At 53.6% G+C, this 22,468-nt stretch overlaps 1 protein-coding gene across 8 annotated transcripts in view; it reads left to right on the forward strand.

Annotated features, from left to right (window-relative positions):
- Window positions 1-22,468, forward strand: part of LOC123632509 (katanin interacting protein) — a 167,964-nt gene that overhangs the window by 141,203 nt on the left and 4,293 nt on the right. For all 8 annotated transcript variants that reach the window (XM_045542850.1, XM_045542851.1, XM_045542845.1 and 5 more), the window contains 9 exons: window positions 1,567-2,292; window positions 3,446-3,651; window positions 4,870-4,948; window positions 9,924-10,101; window positions 14,145-14,310; window positions 17,214-17,371; window positions 18,939-19,003; window positions 20,224-20,334; window positions 22,078-22,217. In XM_045542850.1, the coding sequence (XP_045398806.1) occupies window positions 1,567-2,292; window positions 3,446-3,651; window positions 4,870-4,948; window positions 9,924-10,101; window positions 14,145-14,310; window positions 17,214-17,371; window positions 18,939-19,003; window positions 20,224-20,334; window positions 22,078-22,217 (1,829 nt within the window). The remainder of the gene's footprint in view (window positions 1-1,566; window positions 2,293-3,445; window positions 3,652-4,869; window positions 4,949-9,923; window positions 10,102-14,144; window positions 14,311-17,213; window positions 17,372-18,938; window positions 19,004-20,223; window positions 20,335-22,077; window positions 22,218-22,468) is intronic.

Consider the following 22,468-nt stretch of genomic DNA (forward strand, 5'->3'; position numbering starts at 1 on the left):
GGAGAGGGGGCAGTGGAGTTTGGGTGGGTCAAACAATCATGCTGGAAAGAGGCTCCAGGTGGCAGGTGGTTGGGGGAAGCTGGGAGTGCTGGGAGGCAGAGCCTCTGAGCGACAGAGAGAAAATAGGACAGTGGTCGGAGGGAGCCACAGGAGCGGGGCAGCTTCCTTTTTCTCTCTTCTCTTTTAGGTAGGAGAGATGTATGCATGTCTGCAGGCAGAGAGAGGGGAAGGAGCCAGTGGGGAAGGAATGATTGAAGATTCTGGAGAGAGGAGATAATTGATGGCGCCAAGCCCCCTAGGAGACAGGCAGAAAATGGAGTGCACAGTACGATATGAAAGCAGAAAAAACAGAATGTCAGTGTCATCAGCTGCTGTTTTTCCAGAATGACACCCTTAGATGGCAGTTAGCCGTGGCATGGCTGTGAGGACAGGCCCCTACTTGATGCACACACCGGGACTTTTCGATTTTCCAAGGAGGAGAGTGAGGCCTGCAGAGCTGTCCCTCTGAGGGCTGGGACACGGGGCTCAGCCACGTGGAGAAGGAAACGCCCTACCTTGTAATGTACCTGGCGCGTTGGCTTTTCTAATCGCATTCTTTCTTGATTATAAAAGCAATACACGTTCTACCTCACATGGCCAGAAAAAGTGAAAGGAAAGAAAAAAAATAATAAAATTAAATTAAAAAGGCTGGGCAACATGGCTCACGCCTGTAATGCTAACACTCTGGGAGGCCAAGGCGGGAGGATTGCTTGAGGTCAGGGGTTCAAGACCAGCCTGAGCAAGAATGAGACCCCATCTCTCTTTTTAAAATAAAATAAAATAAATTAAAATAAAATAAAATAAAAAATAAAAGCAATACATGTAGAGAACTTAGAAGATAAACTTACAAAGAAGAAAATAAAAGTCCTTCCAACTCACCACCCAGAAACTATGAACACGCTGTTAGCACACTGGTGCATGTCACCCGCTCTAAGATGTGCTGCATCTAAAATTGCGTATCTGGCTTTCTTCCATTTAACATTCTTTTATGAGCCTTCCACCTGCCATTAAATCGTCTTTGAAAGCGCCGTTAGTGTCACATGACTGTGTCAGCCGCGAGCGCGAATCCTCATGTTGCTGACTCAGGAGCCCCGGGCAGCTGCGTTGGCCCCGGTCATGAGAGTTGCATTCTGAGAAAATTCAAAGTCTATCAAAAATACTTTGTTTTTCTGTAAAAACAAACAGGTTCTAGACCTGAGTGATTATAAATAATTTTTTTTTTAACCAACCTTAGTGTCCAGCAGGACAGTCAAAGGTTGTGTGGGACAGGAGACCACACTGTGTGCCGGGACCGTCTCAAGCAGTGCGGGATGTAGCATCCCCAGCCTCATGTGTCAAGCGCCAGGAGGGCCTCTCTGGCAATGAGACAGCCAAGAGCAGCCCCACTGGTTTCTAGAATGCACCATCCCCAGCCCCTGCGAGGTGGCCCTGTTAGCTGAGAGCTGCTGTAAGAGACAGTCTCTAAGGGTCCCCAGTGCCACACGTGCTGCTAACAGAGCTTCACCCCTCCTGTGTCCTTTCTTCCAGAAGACACCTGGTCCACCCGGAAGCCGCCGCGGTCGAAGTGGCACAGTGAACAGGAACACATGCTGCAGGAGTCGTGGAACTCCCTCAGTGCCTTTGACCGCTCCCACCGGGGACGAATCTCCAACATGGAGTTCCAGGGGGACGTCCTGGACGAGTTCCTGCAGCAGCAGAGGAGCAGCCGGCACAGCAACCAGCCGCCACCCTGGAAGGACGAGAAGCCAGAGCCACTGAGAGCGCCGGATGGCTGCTCTGGAGAGACAGATGATGGGGGTGACTTTAAAATCCCCATCTTGCCTTATGGACAGCACTTGGTCATCCACATCCAGTCTACATGGGGGGACAGACACTATGTTGGCCTCAATGGAGTAGAAATATTCAGTTCCAAGGGAGAGCCGGTGCAAATTTCAAACATTAAAGCAGAGCCCCCCGACATCAATATTTTACCAGCCTATGGGAAGGACCCCCGTGTGGTCACCAACCTCATTGACGGGGTGAACAGGACCCAGGATGACATGCACGTCTGGCTGGCCCCCTTCACGCCGGGCAAGTCCCACTCCATCTCCATCGACTTCGTGCACCCTTGCCACGTCGCCCTGATCAGGATTTGGAATTACAATAAATCTCGGATCCATTCCTTCCGCGGCGTGAAGGACATCACGATGCTATTAGACGCCCAGTGCATCTTTGAAGGAGAAATCGCCAAGGCCTCCGGAACCCTGACGGGAGGTACGGTATGTCTGTGAGAATGTCCTCAAAGCCCCTGTCTGCTGCTCACTGAGGGTCTGAGGATAAAAGCAAACCCGGTGGCCAGCAACGACAGACTGGTCTCTCTTTCATAGACCTGGCCCACTCCTCACCTCTTGGAGCAAGGGTGTGCTAGAGCAGACCGCACTTAAACTCCTCCGTTAAAGGCCGGGCGCGGCGGCTCACGCCTGTAATCCTAGCACTCTGGGAGGCTGCGGCGGGAGGATCGCTTGAGGGCAGGAGTTCGAGACCAGCCTGAGCAAGAGTGAGACCACATCTCTACTAAAAAATAGGAAAAAGAAAAAAATAGGTTACTAAAAATAGAAAAAATTAGCCGGGTGTGCTAGTGCACGCTGTAGTCCCAGCTACTCAGGAGGCTGAGGCAGGAGGATCGCTTAAGCCCAGGAGTTTGAGGTTGCAGTGAGCTGTGATGCTATGATGACCCCATTGCACTCCAGCCAGGGCAACAGAGCAAGACTGTCTCAAAACAAAACAAAGCAAACAAATAAAAAACCCCTAAAACTCCCCCATTAGGTACCTGGCTTAGGTTCCTAGAATTTCAGTCTGACAAGGGATTCTTCAGCGAGTGACTTATTGAAGGAGTCTTTAGGAGAAAGCTGGGGCGGTGAGGCAAGGATAGTTCAGGGGAGGCCCAGCCTCAGCCCGATCCCAGGGGAGCTCTGGAGCATACACTGCAGGGTCTTTCTCACCTTACGGCAAAGGAGCGGGGTGCTGGAGCCCACAGGCCAGTGGGTCGTGGGAGCCAGGCTGCCCAGGTTGGAGGCCTAACTCCTAGGCAAAGCAGTCTGAACAAAAGGATCAGCAGGAATCTGGGTGGGGCACCCACAGCCTCTGCTACACTGCCTTGCCCACACCAAACAGATGTCACTTGCTTGATGACAGATCACAGTGATTCTCATCAGATTAGGTCCCTTTCTTGGATCTGTGCAGTTCTCACCGTACATGAATTCCATTTCCAACCATGTGAAGAATCATAAGGTTCACGTGCACCAATCAATACCGGTTAGTGGTTTGGGACTACGTAGCACAAAGGTTAATGAGTTTAGGTTATTGACCTACAAATCATTGGGATTTGGGGTGAGGTGACCCTTCCATCTTCTTGGTAACCCACCAGCCCCAGAGCACTTTGGAGACACGATCTTGTTCACGACCGACGACGACATTCTCGAGGCCATATTCTGTTCTGATGAGACGTTTGACATCGACACGGAGGGCCCGGGCAGCCTGCAGTACGAGGAGGCGCTGAGGAGGCCCAGCACGGCCGACGGCGACAGGGACGAGCGGCCCTTCACCCAGGCCGGCCTGTGGGCTGGGGACCCGGTAGGACCCGGGGCCCCGGGGACCCCTCAGTACGTTTCTTCTCCTGCCTCAGAGTAGAGCCCGGAGAATGAAGATGGATGTCCTTTAGGCTGCGGGAGCCACTGTTTTGACATTTCCCATTTGTCTACTTCGCTGTTTTGTCCTGGATGTCATATTTCATTCTCTAATTATTTCTTATTTTTTATTTTTTATTTTTTAGCCAAAGTAAAGAAAATATTCCAATTTTAATCAAAGCCAGGAGAAATCAGCTCTGTGTCATCTCTGTCATTTAGAGGTTGGCAGTCTCAGGGGAGTCTGTGCTTTGGGTTGTGTTTTGATCACTCACTGTTGTCTTTGATGGAAGGGCCCAGAAATGCCTTTAACAGGCGGAGTGACGATTCCCATAGTGATCCTCATAGCCATGGTGTCTTGAACGCATGTCGTGATCCAGGCAGGGTGCACAGTGTTATTGCGTTTCACCTTCATGACAGCCCTTTGAGCAGAAACTGGTTTCCAAATGACAGAGGCCCTTGCAAGCCACGCTGCTGGGGCCCAGCCCTGAGAGGACAGGGAGGGAGCCCTCTCTCCATGTCATGGAAGACCAGTGACTTCTTACCTTCTCACTTCTCAGCTTTCCTGTCTGTCAAGTAGTAGAGGCACTTTGCCCTAAAGTATGGTGCAGAGAGAGAGTGAGCAAATAGTTTATACACGAGACCCAAGAAGTGGCGTGTGGCAGCCCCCCTTGGACTGTCTATATATAGACCAGGACTCTATCCTGGGCACCCAAGGGAATCACCTGGGGAGCTTTAAAAATGCAACTGCCTGGGCCCCACCCATAGAAATTCTGATTCAGTAAACAGCCAAGGCTGAGAATCACTCTCTATGGTTTGAATTCTTCCTCTTTCCCTCCCTACCTCCTCCCTTCTTCCTTCCTTCCTTCCTCCAGATCACTAGATAAACATTTATTGAGTCCTTCCCTGTTCAAGAAAATCTCAGCATGTTAGCTGTTAGCATCCAGCCCCTCCCCTACCAACAGGGGCCGCTGGCAGGGATTCAGACACGCAAGGCTCTCTGGGCCTGCCCATCTCACTAGTCACGGAGCTTCCACAGAGGCAGGAAATCCAAGAAAAGACACAAGAGTTCCCTGGGCATGGGGTGGGCAGCAGTGTCTGGAGAAACAGCCAGCCAGCTGTGTTGGTATCACCTTTTTCCTCTGCTTCTCCCCAAACCCGTGTGCAGGTCCTGGAGCTAGAGCTGCCACCCTGTCCCCCTGTCCCTGAAGTCACCACGCCAGAGCCAGGCATCTACCATGGGATCTGTGAGTACCGGCTCCTGGGACAGTGTCAGGTGAAAGGAGGACTTTTATGGGTTGGGGGAGTTGTGGTCACTTGGGATAGGGTCTCCCTGGACAGTTGGGCCAGTTGTACACTGTTCAGAGACACCAGGCCATGGGGCAAGTAGGGGCTGAAACCAGCCGGCGCCCGGCTCACTGGCCTAGCAGGGCTGCGCTGCTCCAGAGAGGGGCAACTCTTTGCCATTTGCCCTCCCAGAGGGGCATTTTTGCATTCTGCATGCAGGCGCCCTGCATGTTAGCTGTGCCCCTGACCCAGGAGGCTGTAATTGGCACCTAGAAAGTATAGAACAAGAGGGTGTAGGAACCAGAAGAGACGCAAAGCATCTGTCAGGGTAGTGGTTCAGGCGGCCTCTTCAAACCCCACGCAGAGCAGACGCGTGAGCAGAGAAAACCCGCATCCCCCTGCTCCACGGGCGGGCCCAGGGTACCAGGTCTGACGTCTCAGAAGTTGGAGATCCAGACTTTTATGTGAAATCTCCTGACCCTTAAATGTTGGTGACTAATTTTTTAATGTTTTAAAATATTGCATGAGCCAAGTAAAACACATATTGTGTGTCTGGCCAGCCAGCTGCCAGTTTGTGACCTCCGAGTAGATCCCATCTGGGTCTTCACCTGTCTCCTCATCTGTCTTCTCTTTCCATTTACCCTTCCAGACAGTTCCATCTTACTCCACACCATCCACGGCAGCGTCCGCGCCGGGCAGGCCTCGGGCCTGAGGTCACGGCTGACTGTGACCTCCTCCCCGCCAGACCCTGTAAACGAGGCTCCTGCAGCCTCACCTCCTGCTCTCTCCTGCCCCCTGTGCCCGTCAGCTGCTTCCAGCTAATCTTTGAAAACAAAAGATGTGACACTGTCATGCTCCCTCTAGCCCCGTCCCCAGCCTCCTCTTCAGAAGGAAGCTGGAACATTCCCGTGCGTTCTGGTGTTAGCCCCCGTCACACTCCTCCCCACGCCACCCGCAAGCTTCTGTGCAAGCCACGTCCTCGGCTTGGGGCCTGCCCTGTCCGTCCCCGCTTGGTGCTGCTTGGGCGCCCCAGAGGCAGACTCTGAGATGGAGGCTCCTGGGACGGGCTCTTACGGCGAAGGGCAGGAGGCGGTACTGGGCAGAGGGAGAAGCTGGTCTGAGGTGCAGCCACACTGAGGCTTCAGCCAGCTCCACAGGGAGCTTGGGAGCTGGGAAGGCGCTCTGGGGTCGTCTGAGTCGGGTGGGGAGGCCGTCCTTACACGTCTGCATCAGCACGGCATCGGGTGTGGGCTGTCCCTGAGGAGGAGCATGGCCTTGCGCAAGGCGACTGTCTTCAGCCAAGGACACTCATGGTGGGGGCCCAGGGGTGAGCACTCCCGGCCACTGGAGGACTAAGTCCTTTGGTCCTGGGGGTGGGATGGGGGTCTGGGCAGTGCCTGGATGTGTTCCACATTCCCTTCCTTTTTTTGTTAGAGACAGAGTCAGTCTCACTTTGTCACCCAGGCTGGAGTACCGTGGTGCCATCATAGCTCACTGCAGCCTGGAGCTCCTGGGCTCAAGTGATCCTCCTGCCTCAGCCTCTTGAGTACATGGGACTACAGGCTCGTGCCACCACGCCCAGCTAATTTTTTTTTATTTTTTCTAGAGACAGGGTCTTACTATGTTGCCCAGGCTGGTCTCAAACTCTTGGCCTCAGGCCATATTCCTGCCTCAGCCTCCCAAAGTGCTGGGATTACAGGCCACCTTCAAGGCTACCTCTTTATGCAAGAGTCAGCATCCCCCATGAAGCTGCGAGGTTCCAAAAGACAGCAATCATTTTTTATTCAGTTTGGTGCTCCCTAAGTTCGTCAGGATTCTTTTTTTTTTTTTTTTTGTGAACAATGAATGGAAATTGAATTCAAACTGAGTTAAGCAAAAAAGGCAATTTATTGGCTTGTGCTACTAAAAGTTAGGAGTCGCTAGTTTCCCACAAAGCTGGATCCAGATACGAAAGTGATGCCATCGAGACTTGGTGTCTCTGTCCTCCTTTCTGCCTTGTTTTCCTCCCCTGCCCTTCTCCCATTCAGGCCTGTCCACGCAGAAACTCCTGGAAGCTCTGGTTCATCTACCTTCTACCCAGAAGCCCCAGATAAAAGAGAACTTCTGTTTCCCAGTAGGTCCAATAACTGTCCCAGAACAAAGTCTCTGGGCCTGGCTTGGGTCAGGTGCCCCTCCTGAAACCCATCGCTGTGACTCACCACGGTGGGTGGCCGTGGGAGATGGAAAACACGGCTCACAGGCCCACCTCTAGAGCCCAGAGCGAGGGGTCAGCCACCCAGACAGCGTGGCCTGAGCACTGGGCGGTTCTCGGGAGATCAGAGTGTCACATAACCAGGAGAAGGAGGAAGGCAAGCGGGAGTGCTGGCCGGGCAGAGGCAGCCGCTGTCCCCTTCCTCTGATCATGCCATCTGTACATGTGCTTCCTGCTGAACCGGTTCCTGACCTTTCCCAGAGATGTTATTTCAGTGCCCTTGGGAATTTCTCCCTGGAGCAGAGCTCAGAGACCTTTTTACTACAAGCAAAAGTGTAATTTCTCTTCTCTCCTCCTCTCAGTAGGAAGGCAGGAGAGCCTCTCAGCCGAGCACGTTCTGTGTGTGTTTTGAGGCCTGTGATTTCCGCGTCTCTCCTCTCTGAACCTTTGCCTTTTCCCTCACTGTATCCAAAATCCTCAGTCCGCTTCCCCCGCCTGTGCAGATAGGGAGAGCTTCAATAAAGTGACCCCGGGGAGTGCGCCGGGGTTGGTAAATACGGCCAATCCTATTTTGAAAGGGGAGATGTGACTTGCTAATTTGCGGATGACACTAATTTTGGAAGTTTTGCAAATATCAGCAGTGATGAATAAGAAAGGAGCTGAGAGAGCTGAAACATGGGAGAGAAATAACAAAATTAATTTCCATTTGTATAAATACTAATTGATACAGCCGAGGAAAATGAATATGGAACGTTGGGTATTAGCTCAAAAAGGAGAGTAATCACTTTTCGGATCTGCCCCAAATTCGATGGAATCATAGCGCAGTTGCCAGGCAAACAAAGACATTGCAGGCTTGAGAGGGCCCGGGCCGCTGTCTCTTTTGTTTTCACAAGGGAGATGGCGTTGCTCCCTCACTCTTAGAAGTGAGGAGCAGAAGAATCTGAGGGCTGAGTTACAAAAAGTATGTCGGGAAATGACAGGGACATAAGAGAGAACACTGAGCTCCAGAGAGGTTAGGTGACCCAGCCCCACTTCCTAGCCACAAAGAAGCCTCTTCACCTCTGTGGCCTTCCAGATCCCCATCTGAGTTGCAGTGGACTGGGATCCGGTGGCCTCCTTCCTCTGCCAACCCTACAGTCCTGGCACTCTGCAAACACTGCAAAGAGTGTGTGTCTTTTCGACTCAGCCGCCCAAAAGGGTGCTAAGATGAGCGACAAATTCTCCAAGGGTAGAAGCGTTCATTGAGCTTGGTCCTGCTCCAATGGGAGACCATTAAGGGGAGAGAAGTTCTGCCAGTTATCAGACAGGGCTTGACCAAGAAATTCATTTGATGTAAACTTTCTGGGCAAATGAATGACTCACCTGGGCCATTTTGCCCCAGGGCCACAGAAGGTCACTTCTAAATGGTCTCTGATAGAACAGGGGCAAAAGGATGGAGGTGTCACCATAGGTCACTTCTTTTACCCTGAGTCCACGTGAATCCTTATGGTGGTAGCCAATTTGCACAAGATGTCAGTTCCCGACGTCAGGGTTCACTGATGGAACCGCCGCCACTTAGTGACTTGCTTAATCATTCGCGTCGTTCATTTCTCCGTCAGCCAGGAAGGACGTCTTGAGGTTGACAAACCTGTCAAGGACAATAACTACCACTGCTTCCAGTGCTTTAGTGGAGCCTCAGATGTGCGGCCTTCTGGCCAGACGTCTGCAATTTCATAGTGCTGGAACATTCGCTCTGTCCCTGGGGGTTGCAGCTTTCTGAGTTTGCTGTGGCTGAACCGAGAAAGGAGGCATATGCATATTTCTACAGAAATTATGATTCCAGGAAAGATTTTGAGGAGATGAGGAAGGCTGGTATCTTTCAGAGTGGAGAGTGATTTTTAAATGTAAAGAATTTCTTTGGGTTGAGTTGCAAGGGGTTTGTCACTGAGCGGTGTTCTGAAGCTATGAGACATGAATAGGAGGGCTAAGGAATAGTTTCTCATGATAAATAAACAATTAACAGATAAAAAAACAATCATTCCATCTGTACGGAGCTCTTACTATGTGCTAGGCACTGTGCCAGGCTCTGAGGACACGAGGATCTAGAAAAACAGATGGGGTTTCTCCCTCCGGGAGTTAACCAGCTAGCAGAGAAGATGCCAGATCACAAGATTACAGTGGTGACCAGAGCTTGGAAGAGGAAGTACCCAGTGGCACGGGAGGCTACAAAGGGAGGTTTGACCTGGGGAAAGAAGTCAGGAGGGCTTCCCCGAGGAAGGGAGCTGGGAGCTGAAGGGTGAGTTCCAGAGGGAGGGACGAGCATGTGCAAAGGCCCTGTGGTAGGAGAGAGGAATATGCATATGAGCAACTGGAAGACAGTCTGGGTAGGCCCAGGGTCCCTGGTGCGTGATGAGACAGGAGAAGCGGTAGAAGCCAGATGGGGAGTGCCCTGTTGGCCAAACAGCGTGGGAAGCAGCGCAAGGGTGTTCAGTGTCGGGCAGGGTGGCGTGATCTGATAGGTGAAGAGAGGGCCATGTGTGGGTCTGAAAAACACTAGTCCCTTCAGCCCGCAGGCATTTCCTGAGCATCAGCAGTGGCCTGGGCCTGAGGCCCCCGAGAGGAAAGGTGCAGAGCCCAGCCTCGAGGCACCTTCAGTCTGGGTTCAAGTTGATAGAAGGAGGCTGAAGGTCACTCCTCTTCCTGTCTCTGTCTTAGATACCCTGTGGAGTGTCTGGAGCTGACAGGCCACTCTTCTTCTGTTGCAGGCCTTCAGCTGAATTTCTCTGCGTCCTGGGGGGACCTCCACTACCTGGGGCTCACTGGCCTGGAAGTGGTGGGCAAGGACGGCCAGGCCCTGCCCGTCCTCCTGCACCAGATCTCCGCCTGCCCCCGAGACTTAAATGACCTCCCCGAGTACACCGATGACTCCCGGACCCTGGACAAGTAAGTGGCTATAAGAAACTTAAATTTCATGACCGCAGGGTTTCAGGGACCCTTTTCAGCATCTTAGACTTCAGACACAAACATCAAATGGCATCCCCTATGTCACCTCCCCTGGCCACCCTGTGGAAAGGGGGGTGAGCCTCCCAGGGCCACACAGCCAGCAGCGGTGGGCAGGATTCAAAGGCAGGTCTTCATGCTTCCAGACACCTCTGTGGTTTGTTTTCTCCGCTGTGCTTAGCGTAGTGCCTCACCCACAGTGGCTGGCTGTAAACCTCTGCAGAGGACGGCTCCGTGTCTACGCATGAGTGACCCAGGCCTCTTGGGGGACTGAGGCTGGAGGTGACTGCTGAGCAAGTCTCCGCAGGCGGCTGCAGCTATACTTTCCCCTGCGCTTGTCAGATTTCATAAGCCCAGGTTGGATCAAGTCGATAGGGAACAAACCTCAGCGATAGCACTGATCCACAGGGACCCTGTAACCCACAGGCCCACTGCTCTGGACAGCTGCAGGGCCTGGCACTGCCTGGAGGTGTGAACAAGAGGCTTGGGGAGTCAGAGCGATGAGAGTTCAAATCCCTCTCTGCCCCACACCAACCATTAAGTAATTTTCTTAACCTCTCCAATCATAGCAGTAATGGTAATGGTAACTCTTCTATAGCCGCCATTTATTGAGCACTTATTAAATAAATGCCAGGCACTGGACTATGCTAAGCAGGTCACAGATGTTCATTCATTTAAGCCTCAAACAGCCCTATGAGGAAAGTGGTATCATCACCCCTACTTTACTGACGAGGAAACTGAGATACAGGGACACTAAAACCGGCCAGAGGCCACCCCGACCGGTTAAGTGGCAGAGTCATGTCTGAATGCAGGCCCGTGGGACACCAACACCCATGCACCTAACCACTGAGTTATACTGTCCCCCTGTCTTGGTTTCCTTCCCAGTGGAATCAGGGCAACAATTGCCATGGCTGGGGGTTGGGAAGGGGATTGTCACATTGCAGCCCACCCCTTGGCCTGGCCCAGAGCATGCGTGGGGGTCAGTAGAAGGCTCCTCCCTGCTCTCCTTTAAGGTGGCCCTCACCCCTACTGTCATTGACGGCTCATGGGCCACTCTGAACCCCTGAATCCTGGCCCGTCACCTTCCTGATGGCTTAGACTTGGAGCCCGTGTACCCAGCTCCCGGCCAGCTGCAGAAGTGATCGACATGTGGCCCAGCGTGTTCATCCACCCACCCCCTTACCACCTCTTCGTCCCGGTCATCGGACAGCAAATCCCAGACCTGATAGCATTTCATCTCTACGTATTACAGGATGTATCTCTAAACAATAAGGACTTTAAAAAGAAAACGTAATCTCAGTACCATTGTTATACTTTAAAAAGTTAGCAGTGATTCCTGAGATTCCAGATACCCAGCGGGTCCGTGATCCCCTGACAGTCTCCCTCCCGCTTTGTTAACGGTGTGTTCACTTGAGTTGATATCCGCGTAGACCCGTGCATTGGGATCGGTTGGTGTGTCTCTGAAACCTCTTGTAATCGCTAGTTGCCTTCCATCTTTTTTCCTTATAAATTTATATCTGTTGAAGAAACCAAGTAGATTTTGCTGGTTGCATCTAAACTGCTTCCTCAGTGCCCTGTATTTCTGGCACATTGTTAATTAGATCCAGAGGCCTGATCAGATTGAGGTTTGAGCATCCGGGTGAGATGACCACGTGGATGCTCTGTGTGTGCATCGGGACGTGTGTAATGTCTGGTTTTCAAGCTCTTTGTGATGATGGCAGCCAGTTCTCCTCTGTGCCTAAGTCCGTTAATTCATTAGAGATTGCAAAATGGTAATTCTCTAGTCGTATCATTCCTGTTTTCATGTATTTGCTGAAATTACTACCGTAAAGAAAAAATTATCCTCAATTATTTGGTTACTCTGCGGTACAATTCAAACAGGAAAGGCAGCCTTGGTTCCTTTAATTTTCAAAATAACAAGCTGTTTTTCTAGCATTGTCTAAAACATTTGTCTGTTTGTTTTTGAGTATTATTATAATTGTATGGGTTTAAACTTGCAGCACTGTGTTGGAAGGGTTTTAATCCTTACTGATGCTCAAATGGTCCCCTCTTGGACAGTAGGAGCTCCTTTTGACAGAGTCATCTCTACCAACTTTCTTGCCTTTTGATGTACAGGATGTTCCAGGCTCATTGTATATTTCTTGTCCCAGACCTGGAATCAGGCATTTTTCCGAGAAGCCCTGATTCCTTTTAGTGGGAAATGGTATTTAGAGACCATAATCTGGCCACTAGGGACGCACACTGCTACTGGGTTGGTCAGTGTTTCCAGGGTCTTTTATGGACAGGGCTAGGAATTCCTGTAGATGTTCCTGAGAGTGTCTGTAGCGCCCTCTTTTCACTGTCAGCTATAAATTCTTCAGCAATTCTCTCTGCTCGCAAGACTGGGCAGCAGTTTTGCTATGGAGGCAGATCCATTTCTAGGACAGAAGGGTAATTGCTTTTGGAAAGAAATAAAAGGTTCTCTAGTGGTAGTCCTCAGTCAGCTTAGTTCCGTAAACATCCCCGTGTTGAATTGCTGAGTGTCTTCAGTTTTAAGATGCCAGCAATTGTAAGACACATCATCCATCAATTTAATAACAGCCTTTTAGAGAAAAAAGAAACATTACCTTCTTGGATGAACACTTAGATTTATTCTAAATCCAAAACTTTAAAATGTAAAAGGAAAAAAAGTTTATTTGAAAATCTAGGCAATGTGGCAGCAGGCTGAGTTTCTCCCAGTGCAGCGGCCTCGAGGTACCAAGAATCCAGGGGTGGGGAAGAGAGGAAGCTCAGGAAACTGGGGGGGAGAGGGCAGGGCCTGCTCAAGAGGCTGACGGCTGGGCCTCTTCTCCCGGGCCAGGCCTCTGAATGGCAATGCCACACACGTGGCCAGAGCCATGGGGACAAGGTCTGGGGTCTGCGCTAAGGTGCGCTGGGCAGTCCCAGGCAGCCAGAAGGGGTGTGGCCCTTGGGACAAACACAGGCAGCCTTGAGGCGGAGGCAGGATGTCCCAATCAGAAGAACCAGAAATTGGCAAGGACGGGAGTGCAATGGGGCTGAGGTGACCGGCCCAGGACAATGGCTGGGAAGAGCACGAGGGTGCCGGGGCTGCCCTCCCAGTGGTTAGGAGCCTCCCTGGGATTCCCAGGCTGCGTGGTTACACACAGTCACCTGCCCCTGCTTGTACTTGTCCCAAGCTAAGAGCTGCCAAGTTCACCCTGGAGCTTTAGGATGTCCCCTCACGCAGCACAAGGAAGAAGGGCCACACTTCCTTCCAAATACACCATGAAGTCAACACAGCAACTGTACAGGAAGTTCGGAAAATTAAGAAAAATATTCACCTCCATACCCTCTGACCCAAATATGTTTTTCACTTTTGTACAATCCCCCCTGGTCCTTGTGCTCATTTTATAGCATTATAGTCAGTGTCCCTGCCATCCCGTGGCCAGCCTTTTCCATGTCACTGCAGCGTCCTCATGAGTGTTGTGTGAACCACTAGACAATTGACTTTATCCCAGGTCAGGTTGGTTTTAAAAAAGAAAAAAAAAAATACTTAGCCATTTCTCTATTTTGAGATCTTTTAGGTTATCTTTTTTTTTTTCTTTTTCCAGCATAATTAACGCTGTAATGAATATCTTTGTGCAGAAAGCCTTTCCAACACATTGAATCAATTTTCATTAGGGGAAAAAAAATCCTAGCAATAGGATTTCGAGTTAAAGAATTCTGAAAAATGACACATTTTCCTTTTTTAAAAAAACACTGGCTATTGCTTCACCACTCCTTTAAGAGCATAGGCTGGTTTTTTTTTTTTTTTTCCTTTTTTTAAAATTTTGTCAAATTTCATAGATGAGAGATGACTCCTCACTGTGGCTCTAATTAGTCACACCTCCCCCCAGTGAGCCTGATCCCGCTAGGCCAGTGCCAGGCAGGGGGTGCCCTGGGGAGACGGGCGGGGACGTCCCCCTCTGCCCTGTCCCAGCCCGCCGCTCCGCCCCCACTGCGTGCAGGTTAATCGATGGCACCAACATCACCATGGAGGACGAGCACATGTGGCTGATCCCCTTCTCGCCGGGGCTGGACCACGTGGTCACCATCCGCTTCGACAGAGCCGAAAGCATCGCGGGCCTGCGTTTCTGGAACTACAATAAATCTCCCGAGGACACCTATCGAGGGGTAAGCCGGAGGACAGTGGCCGCACTCAGGCCACTGTCAGGGAAACGGCACCTTGATGAATGGCTGGCATGGCTGCCGGAGAGAAATATAAATCCTCTAGAACTTTCCAAAGGGAGCTGGGGGCGTAACGTCTAGGGAGGGCGCGAGCTGCTGTTTCCCTCTGCAAACAGCAAACGCAGACTAGAGACCCAGGGCAGCCTCAGGGGACTACAGAGCGTTGTTTCTTCTGGTGCTGGGGGGCCCTCAGCAGGCCCGGCCCCCAGCTTGTCTCGGTCATTATCGCTCTGAGCACCTCGGTGGCCAGGCCTGTGCCGGGCACTCACGTGCACTTGTCATTGCACTGATCCTCGTCCCGCCTCTGGAGCCAGGTGTCGTTGCCCCGGTCTCTCAGAGTATTAAACTGCCGCTCAGGAAGCCTCAGTCACTCGCCCAAGGTCACACAGCTAGAGTGCCCTGCACAGAGCCCACACCTGTGATTTCCACCCGGTGGTCTCTCTTGCTGGGCGTGAAGAAGCCGGGGGCTAATAAGACACAGCCGGGTGGGAAGGAGGAAGCCAGCACCGGAAGAGCCCCTTTCCACAGGCCTTTCTGAGCTAAGGTGACTTACGGATGACGCACGTTTGGTCCCTCCCATCATGGAAGGCCACAGAAAAGGCAGCAATGCAGTTGGGGCCCTGATCTCAGCAGGCCTGGAGTCTGGTCGCAGCCCTGACCCTTACCAGCTGGGTGACGTTTGGCGAGGGGCCAGCTCTCCCTGGGCTGTGTCCTCATCTGTAAGACAAGGAGGGGGTGACATCTGCCTCAGGAGGGTGGCATCCGCTTTGCCACATAAAAGTCAACAAAGCCAGGACTCGGTCTTGGGTGGTCCCCAGCCGTGGGCCCCTCACTGTGCACCATGCCGGGGAATCTCTTCTGTGAGACCTGTAGGGCCCCGAGGACCGTGTCACATTTACCACCATGGGGCCAGGGGCCCCGCAGCCCTCGTGGGGTGGCGGGAGCCGAGCCAGCGTGTGTCCGGGGCTGCTCTGAGCGGGCAGTTTCGTGCCCTCCTGCGGCTTCTGCGTCTCTGTAAGCGCTCCCTCAGGCCATGTCGGCACTGGAAACACCATCTTCTGCCCTGGGGCCTTCACGTTCCCTTGAGCCAGTCAAAGCAGTCTCACTAGGTGAGCTCCTGTGACTGAGGTCCTGCTTCTGGGCCCCAGCAGCCTCAGGGCCAGTGACAAGGGCCACCGTGTGGAGAGGGAGATGGGACGGCATGTGGCCTGAGGGGGCAGAGCCCCACGTGCAGTGTGTGGAGGCTGTGACTGAGATGCCCCCTCCCAGGCCCTCCCGAGCACCCGGTCCTGGCCCCGCACGCGCTTGGTGCCAGGGCCCTGGGGCACGTTGCTTGGCCTCGCTGAACTCTGGTTTCCTTAGATGAAGCTGATCATAGAAGCCACCTGCCTGGGAATGAACAGGGGACAGGGGACCGGCTCTGCCTGGGGGAAGTCCCAGCTGCTTCCCGGAGGAGGTGTTGGCCCTGGGGGGTGGATAAGGGGCTTCCTGGGCCTCTGCTTTGCTCTGGGACCCTGGCAGCTCCAGGCTGTGTTCTGCTGGCTCCAAGCCCGGCAGGTGCCCCCCTGAGGCAAGTGGCAAAAGCCTGAGGCGCACGAGGAGTCAGCCTTGAGGATGAGAGACAGAGACCAGGTCCACGTGGCAGCGGCACCTGCAGCCAGCGAGCCCACACTTGTCAGGTTTACGTGTCCTGTGAGTGACTGACAGAGGGGTCCCCCAATGCTGAGGGAGCAAAGGGCCCCAGGGGCACAAGAGACCCAGGGCAGCCCCCCCCTCAGCTTCTTCTCAGCATCTCCTGAAGGGGAAGCTCCACCAGTGTCATCGGCAGCTGCGCCCACGGCTGGCCCTGAAGGCGGAGTAAGCTGTTGAGGAGAACATGGCTCTGGAATTGGGAGTGAGAAAGAGGGGGCCGGCTACCACGCCTCTGCGCTCCTGCCCTCTCCTGCCCCGAGCCCCTGAGACTTACTGGTACACCTGGCCATCTGGCTGGAGAGCCCTGGCTAGAATGGGGGGCAGGTTGGCCCAAATGCTCGTGAATTCACTAAGCTCTTAGTAAGCACCTACTGTGTTCCAGGCCCTGAGACAGATGTAGAGATGGTCCGGCTGGGGTCTCTGCCATGAGAGAGCCCCAGAAACCACTGAGGACACTGTGAGGCAGTACATGCCTCCCCAGGTCCCACCAAAAAAAAAAAAAAAGCTAAGTGCTATGAGAAGAAAGATCAGGAAGTAGCTGATTGTGTCCTACAGGAAAGTTCCAGGAGAGGTGTTGATGTGTGAGCCGGGATTTCAAGAAGGAATGAATAACAACACCCATGGAGTGCCCATTTTGTGCCAGGCACTGTTTTGGGCACTTTACTAAGTTAACTCATTGCTGTGCCCATTTAACACATGAGGAAATCAAGGCATGGGAAGTTAAGTAACATCCACAGCTGCTGGTGGTGGATGTCGGAGCACCTAAGTCCATGCCCTTGGTCACCATGTCATACCGCCCCAGGCTGCTGCAGGTGGGTGGGGCCTTGGCCAAGTCAAGTGCCACCCCTGGAACTTGTGACCAGAGAATGGATGTACATGTCCACTGCGGCAGGAACCTTGCCTGTCTTGTCGTCTGCTCTCTGCCCAGCACCTGGCACAGCGCCTGACACGGAGTAGAGATGACACTGGGAAGCGGACCCTGGCCAGGTGGCTCTGGCTTAGGAGAAAGGCCAGACCAGGCTGTGTCTCAAGCCTGGGGCTCTGCAAAGGGCTGTCCGTGGTGACCACCAGCTGCCCCAGCCCCAGCCGTGTCAGTCTCGCAGCCCACCCTGCACTGGCTTCTCGCCTTCAGGTGTGCTATTTCTTCTATTTGCTAGGCCAAAATCGTGCACGTCTCCCTGGACGGCTTGTGCGTCTCCCCTCCCGAGGGCTTTCTCATCCGGAAGGGGCCAGGCAACTGTCATTTTGATTTTGCTCAAGAAATCCTCTTCGTGGACTACCTACAGGCTCGACTGCTGCCCCAGCCGGCCAGGAGGTGAGGGGGACTGGGCGCCGGGCACAGGTCCTCCCCGTGCCTGGGCTCGCTTGCTGTGTGACTTGCTCTGAAGTGTGTACACTGAAAGGGTTTTGAAACGATGATCAAACGCATTGCTTTTCAACTTGGCTGTTTTCTAAAGCTCAGCCAAGCCTCCCCGGAAGCCTGTGGGATGTACCAGCCTTGTCTGGGGATGTTTGGGTTTTTCACAGTCTGGAGAGCTTAAGATTTTAAATACTTTGTTGCGCATCCCGCTGGGAAAAAGAGGCTACAGCCGGTCTCCGTTCCAGAAATGCCAGAAATGCCAGAAATGCCCGCTGGCCAGTTTGGGGAAGGGCCTTGCTTCTCTTGTTTCTGTGTTCCTGATTTAGAAAGATTCAAAGAGAAAACTAGAGCCTAATATCTCATGGATTCGCTGGGATTTCTTGGCCCCAGTCTCAGCTGCATGAAGTTCATAACAATTTGTAAATGTCACATTAAGTTTACTCATTTAAATCCCCCGATGTCCAAACACCAGAGGCCAAAGCTCTCGAAACAAAATGAGCTTCCCTCCGCCATAGTGGGGATGGCTTGTTGGGATGGTCACTGGGAACAGTCAATTAATTGTAACACTCTTGAAGTTGAAGAGAACCAGGCTAGGGCTGGAGGGCCTTGACCATGGACCAGGGAGCTGAGTGCGGTGGGGAGGCTGGCAGGGGAGTCGCTCTCTCTGGAGGGCCTGCTGAGCCCTGGGTGCTTTGTATCTGTCCTTTGGGGAATCCCTCCCACCACCCTTTGAAGTAGGGAATATTATGCCCATTTTACAGATGTAGGAACTGAGGCCCTGGCTGGTGGAGGCAGGTATGCGGGATCATGAAGCCAAAGCCTTCAAGGGCCCTCCCTACCTTCCAGCCTCCACTCGCTCCCTCTCCCCATCCTGCCCCGATCCAGCCCTCTGGAGCACCCAGCTCCTTCCCACCGTGGGGACTTCGCTCTGCTGCTTCTCTGCGTGGAAGGCTCAGCTCTGACGTTCCCATGGCTGTCCCCTCTGAGAGGCCTTCCTGGGCCACCCCTGACGTACCCTGCCCCACCCAGGCCCTCTGTCCCATCACCTCGGCATGGGTCTCTCGTGGCTCTCAGCGCAGCATGGACTCTCCTTGTTCGTGGAGGCAGCAGAGTGGGGGTGCATAAGAGAGTGGGCAGTGGTCCCAGACAACCTCAGGTCACATGCCAGCTCTGCCACCTACCAGCTCCATGGCCTTGAGCAAGTGACTTCATTTCTCATTTTTCCAGTTTCCTCATCCACAACCCAGGGATATCAAAGTACCCCCCACCCCCAGGGTGGTGTTGAGGGATAAAAGTCTGTGTCAGGAAAGCCTGAGCACCAGGGCTCCTGGCACAGCCTCCTGCCGGCGTGGCAATGCCTGTCATCTGGGATGGGAACTCCGGGGAGCAGGGCCCTCTTCTGTCTTTGCACTGCTACGTCCCAGGGAATGCTCAACTGCCCCAGTCTGTTGCCTGGGGAATAACTGACCAGTGATTTGGGGCCGTCGTGATCTTCTTCATGTGCTGTTTTGTGTTTTTTCAGGCTGGACAGGAACAGCCTGGAGCGGGCGAGCATGGACTATGAGGCGCCGCTGATGCCGTGTGGCTGTATCCTCCTCGTCCCACCCGCAGCGCAGCCCGGGCCCCAGGGCAGGCTCTGGGCCTCAGCTGCCCGGCCAGGGTTTCAGACAGCCACAGCTAAGGCAGCTGGAGTGCCATGTAGGGAAACTGAGGCAGAGGATGGGAGGACTCCTGGGTTCCCCAGCCTCCTGGGTGCTGCTGGGACTGGGGCAGCCATGTGACTTCCAGGCCCCACCCCCTGGCAGGCAGAGGCTGCAGAAGGCAGCACCCAGGACTCCAGTGGGGGGGCCGGGGGTGAGAAGCTGAAACTGAGCCCAGGGACTGGACCCGGGGCTGTCCTGGAGCCAGGCTGGGACGAGGTGAAGACAAGTGGCCTAGCACTGTTCTCAGTGCCTCACCTGTCTTCACGCAGTCCTTACACCGCCCTATGAGGTGGTACTGCTAGCAGCCCCATTGCACAGCTAGGAAGACTGAGGCAGGAGAGGCTCAGTCACTCGCTCAGGGCTACACAGCTGGGAAGGTGTAGGACCAGGTTAGTAGACCCGGCAGCCTGGCTCTGAGGCCCACTGCCTAGCTAGTCGGTTCTCCTAGAAGTGCCACCTCTTGCTATGACATCGCCTGGGAGTCACCACACCCTTCTCAGGTCTCCTGCCCTGCGGGCTCCTGGGAGTGCTGGCAGGAGCAGGGGACAGGGCCTGGGAAGGGCTTGATGCGAGGTTGTACACGTGGGTCACCCTGCCATGTCCCACATCCCCTGATGCTCTAAGGCTCATGTGTCCCCCCTTTTAGCCCCCTGCATACCTGAAAAGTGTGGAGGAGGGAACAGGTACTCTGCTCTTGTCATTCTACAGCCAGGGAAACTGAGGCATGAGACAGGGAAGCAATTTGTTCAACACCATCCAATGAGTTTGTGACACAAATGTTCCCCATCCTGCCTGCTCCCTGGGGAGCACCCTCCGCTTGTCCCGTCTCCTGAGGCCTGGAGAAAGGTTTTGAAGTCTTCATTCTCTCACACACACACACACACACACACACACACACACACACACACACATGTACACAGGAGTTTGCAGTTTAAATTAAAGAAACTTTGATGCCACCTATATTTTGATAGGATTTAGTCTCAGAGAGAGAAAACATTTTCTCTTTTTCATCAATATAATCCAAAAAAACCTTTGTTATCTTTGTCACTGTTTTACTTTGTTCTCCAAAAAAATTTAGCCTGATTTCCTTAATAACGTCCCCAGTCATTTTCCAGTTTCAGCTCCTGACCAGCTGGGGCGACCCCTATTACATCGGTCTCACGGGCTTGGAGCTGTACGACGAGCGGGGAGAGAAGATCCCCTTGTCGGAGAACAGTATCCTTTCCGGGACGGGAAGGGGCTCCGTCCAGACCCGAGGGAGCACGGGAGGGTCTGGACGGGGGCAGAATCCTTGAATGCAGGGGGAAGTGTCCCTCTGGGAACCAGAGCCCTCCTGGCCCTGGAGGGGGCGGTGGCAAAGCAGAGAGCAGCACCCTGCCAGGCCGTCGGGAGCCAGGATTCCACAAACCCGAGTCCTGTGCTCAAGTGCGTCGGGAGAGGCTGCCAACTGCAGCCCCTCGCAGAGAACTGTAGATATTTTGGGGTCTAAAGGCTCTGATCTGTTGCACTGTATGCAACTCACTGTGTCCTGAATTTATTAACCATGGAACCCTTTGCTCCCGGTATACCCACGCCAGAATTTGCAAACTGGAAGCCCAGTGCGTTTTAAAATATTTTAAATCGCTTGCTAATATTTTCAAAAATCAGGTTTCCCATGAAAACCCTGCTGTCTGGCTTCTCTCTGAGAAATTGGCAACACGAGGCCCACGGTCAAGTATAGCGATGACGGCTGCACCCGAGTGGCCGCTGCCTGTCCTCCCCGGCACACCCATCCAAGCCCCCGCCCCTCCCACTGTTGTCTGCCAGGCCCCCGAGACATACTGTTAATATTTACTGAGGGCTCACTCTGGGCCAGGTGCTGTGTCAGGGCTTGTCACTTGGTGCCTCGTTTGCCCTCACAGTGATCTTGTGAAGAAAGTGCTGCTGTTATCCCATTTTACAGATGTGGAGCCCGAGACACAGGGAGGTTGAGTAACTTGCCTAAGGTCACACAGCCAGTGAGTCTGTCTCCAGATGCTGGCTTTTAACCACCAAGCTATCCTGCCTCTCTTTTACATAATCTGTCCTGACCCCTCTAGGCTCTTGAGTCAATAATCCCAACCCACCACCACAGTTAGGGAAATGCCAGAGCAGGTTATAAGGTCTGCCTTGCATCTGCTTGGGGTCCCTGGGCTCAGCTGGATCCTTTTCTGCCTTCTCCCAGTGGCCCCGCCCTCCTCAGCTGGGATTAATGATTCTTGATGGTTTTGATCATTATCAGTGATTGCTGGGATGTATAAGGCTCCAGTGGTTTTACTAAGAGGGCTCACATCCAGTGTCCTCTGAGATCCTCACACCACTTCTGGGACAGAGATGTTTTTGTACCCAATTTACAGATGAGGGAATAGGCCCGGGGGGTCACGTGACTTGCCCAAGCTCTCACGGTCATAGTGGCAGAGCCGGCACTGGAACCTGGGCTCTGCAGACCCACAGTAACGCCCATTGGTTGAGTGGTGACAGCTGGGTCAGGCTGCCGCAGTCCCACCACGTGGCTGGGGAAACAGTCTTGGCATCATCCTCACATTCAGCCATCACCCTGTCCCCATCCAAAAGAAAACCTCCTCCGTGGAGTTGGCCCTTTGCTCTCCAAAGCAGCAACAGCATTTTTTGTTCCCACCTCTGGCAGTTCCGTGAAAGTCCCTGTTCCGGCCAGCCCTCAGTGTGGCTTCCACCCCTCCGTGCTTGAAGCCGGCCAGCCCTCCACACACACGCCCGCATCCCCTGGCCTCCACGTGCCCAGTTTCCCAGGAACGTGTCTAATTTAGCTGTCAGCTCTCCGGCTGCCCAGAGCAGCAGGCCCGCCAGCCCCAGCGTCCCCCCGAGCCGCACCGTCGGCCTGACGGAGGCCGCAGCCCCAAGAGTGTCGCGCTGTGCCGAGCTCGCAGCCTTTTGGTTATGGCAGCTTAGACACCTCCTCAGACATCGCCGCCTTCCCCGACAGCGTGAACTCCCTGGAGGGCGTGAATGGGGACATCCGCACCCCAGACAAGCTCATCGACCAAGTGAACGACACCAGCGACGGCAGGCACATGTGGCTGGCCCCCATCCTGCCAGGCCTGGTGGGTTCCGCTCCTGGCCCTGGGGCGGGCAGGGGAGCTTTCTGTCCCTGGTCTCTTTATTCCAAGGTCAAGTTAATCTCAAACAAGTCAAGATGCTTGCGAGGGAGCCGACTGAAACGCTTAGGTCTTTGCTGACGCGCCTGATGGGCTCAGCTCTCTGGGCTAGCAATTCTTTCTCTTTGCTCTGGGGGAGCTTAGTGTAAGGGGACCCCAGGAGCTAAAGGGGCCACAGGGGAATCTGAAGCCAGGAA

Source organism: Lemur catta, chromosome 2 (assembly GCF_020740605.2).
Source record: "Lemur catta isolate mLemCat1 chromosome 2, mLemCat1.pri, whole genome shotgun sequence".
In the NCBI taxonomy this organism is placed as follows: domain Eukaryota; kingdom Metazoa; phylum Chordata; class Mammalia; order Primates; family Lemuridae; genus Lemur; species Lemur catta.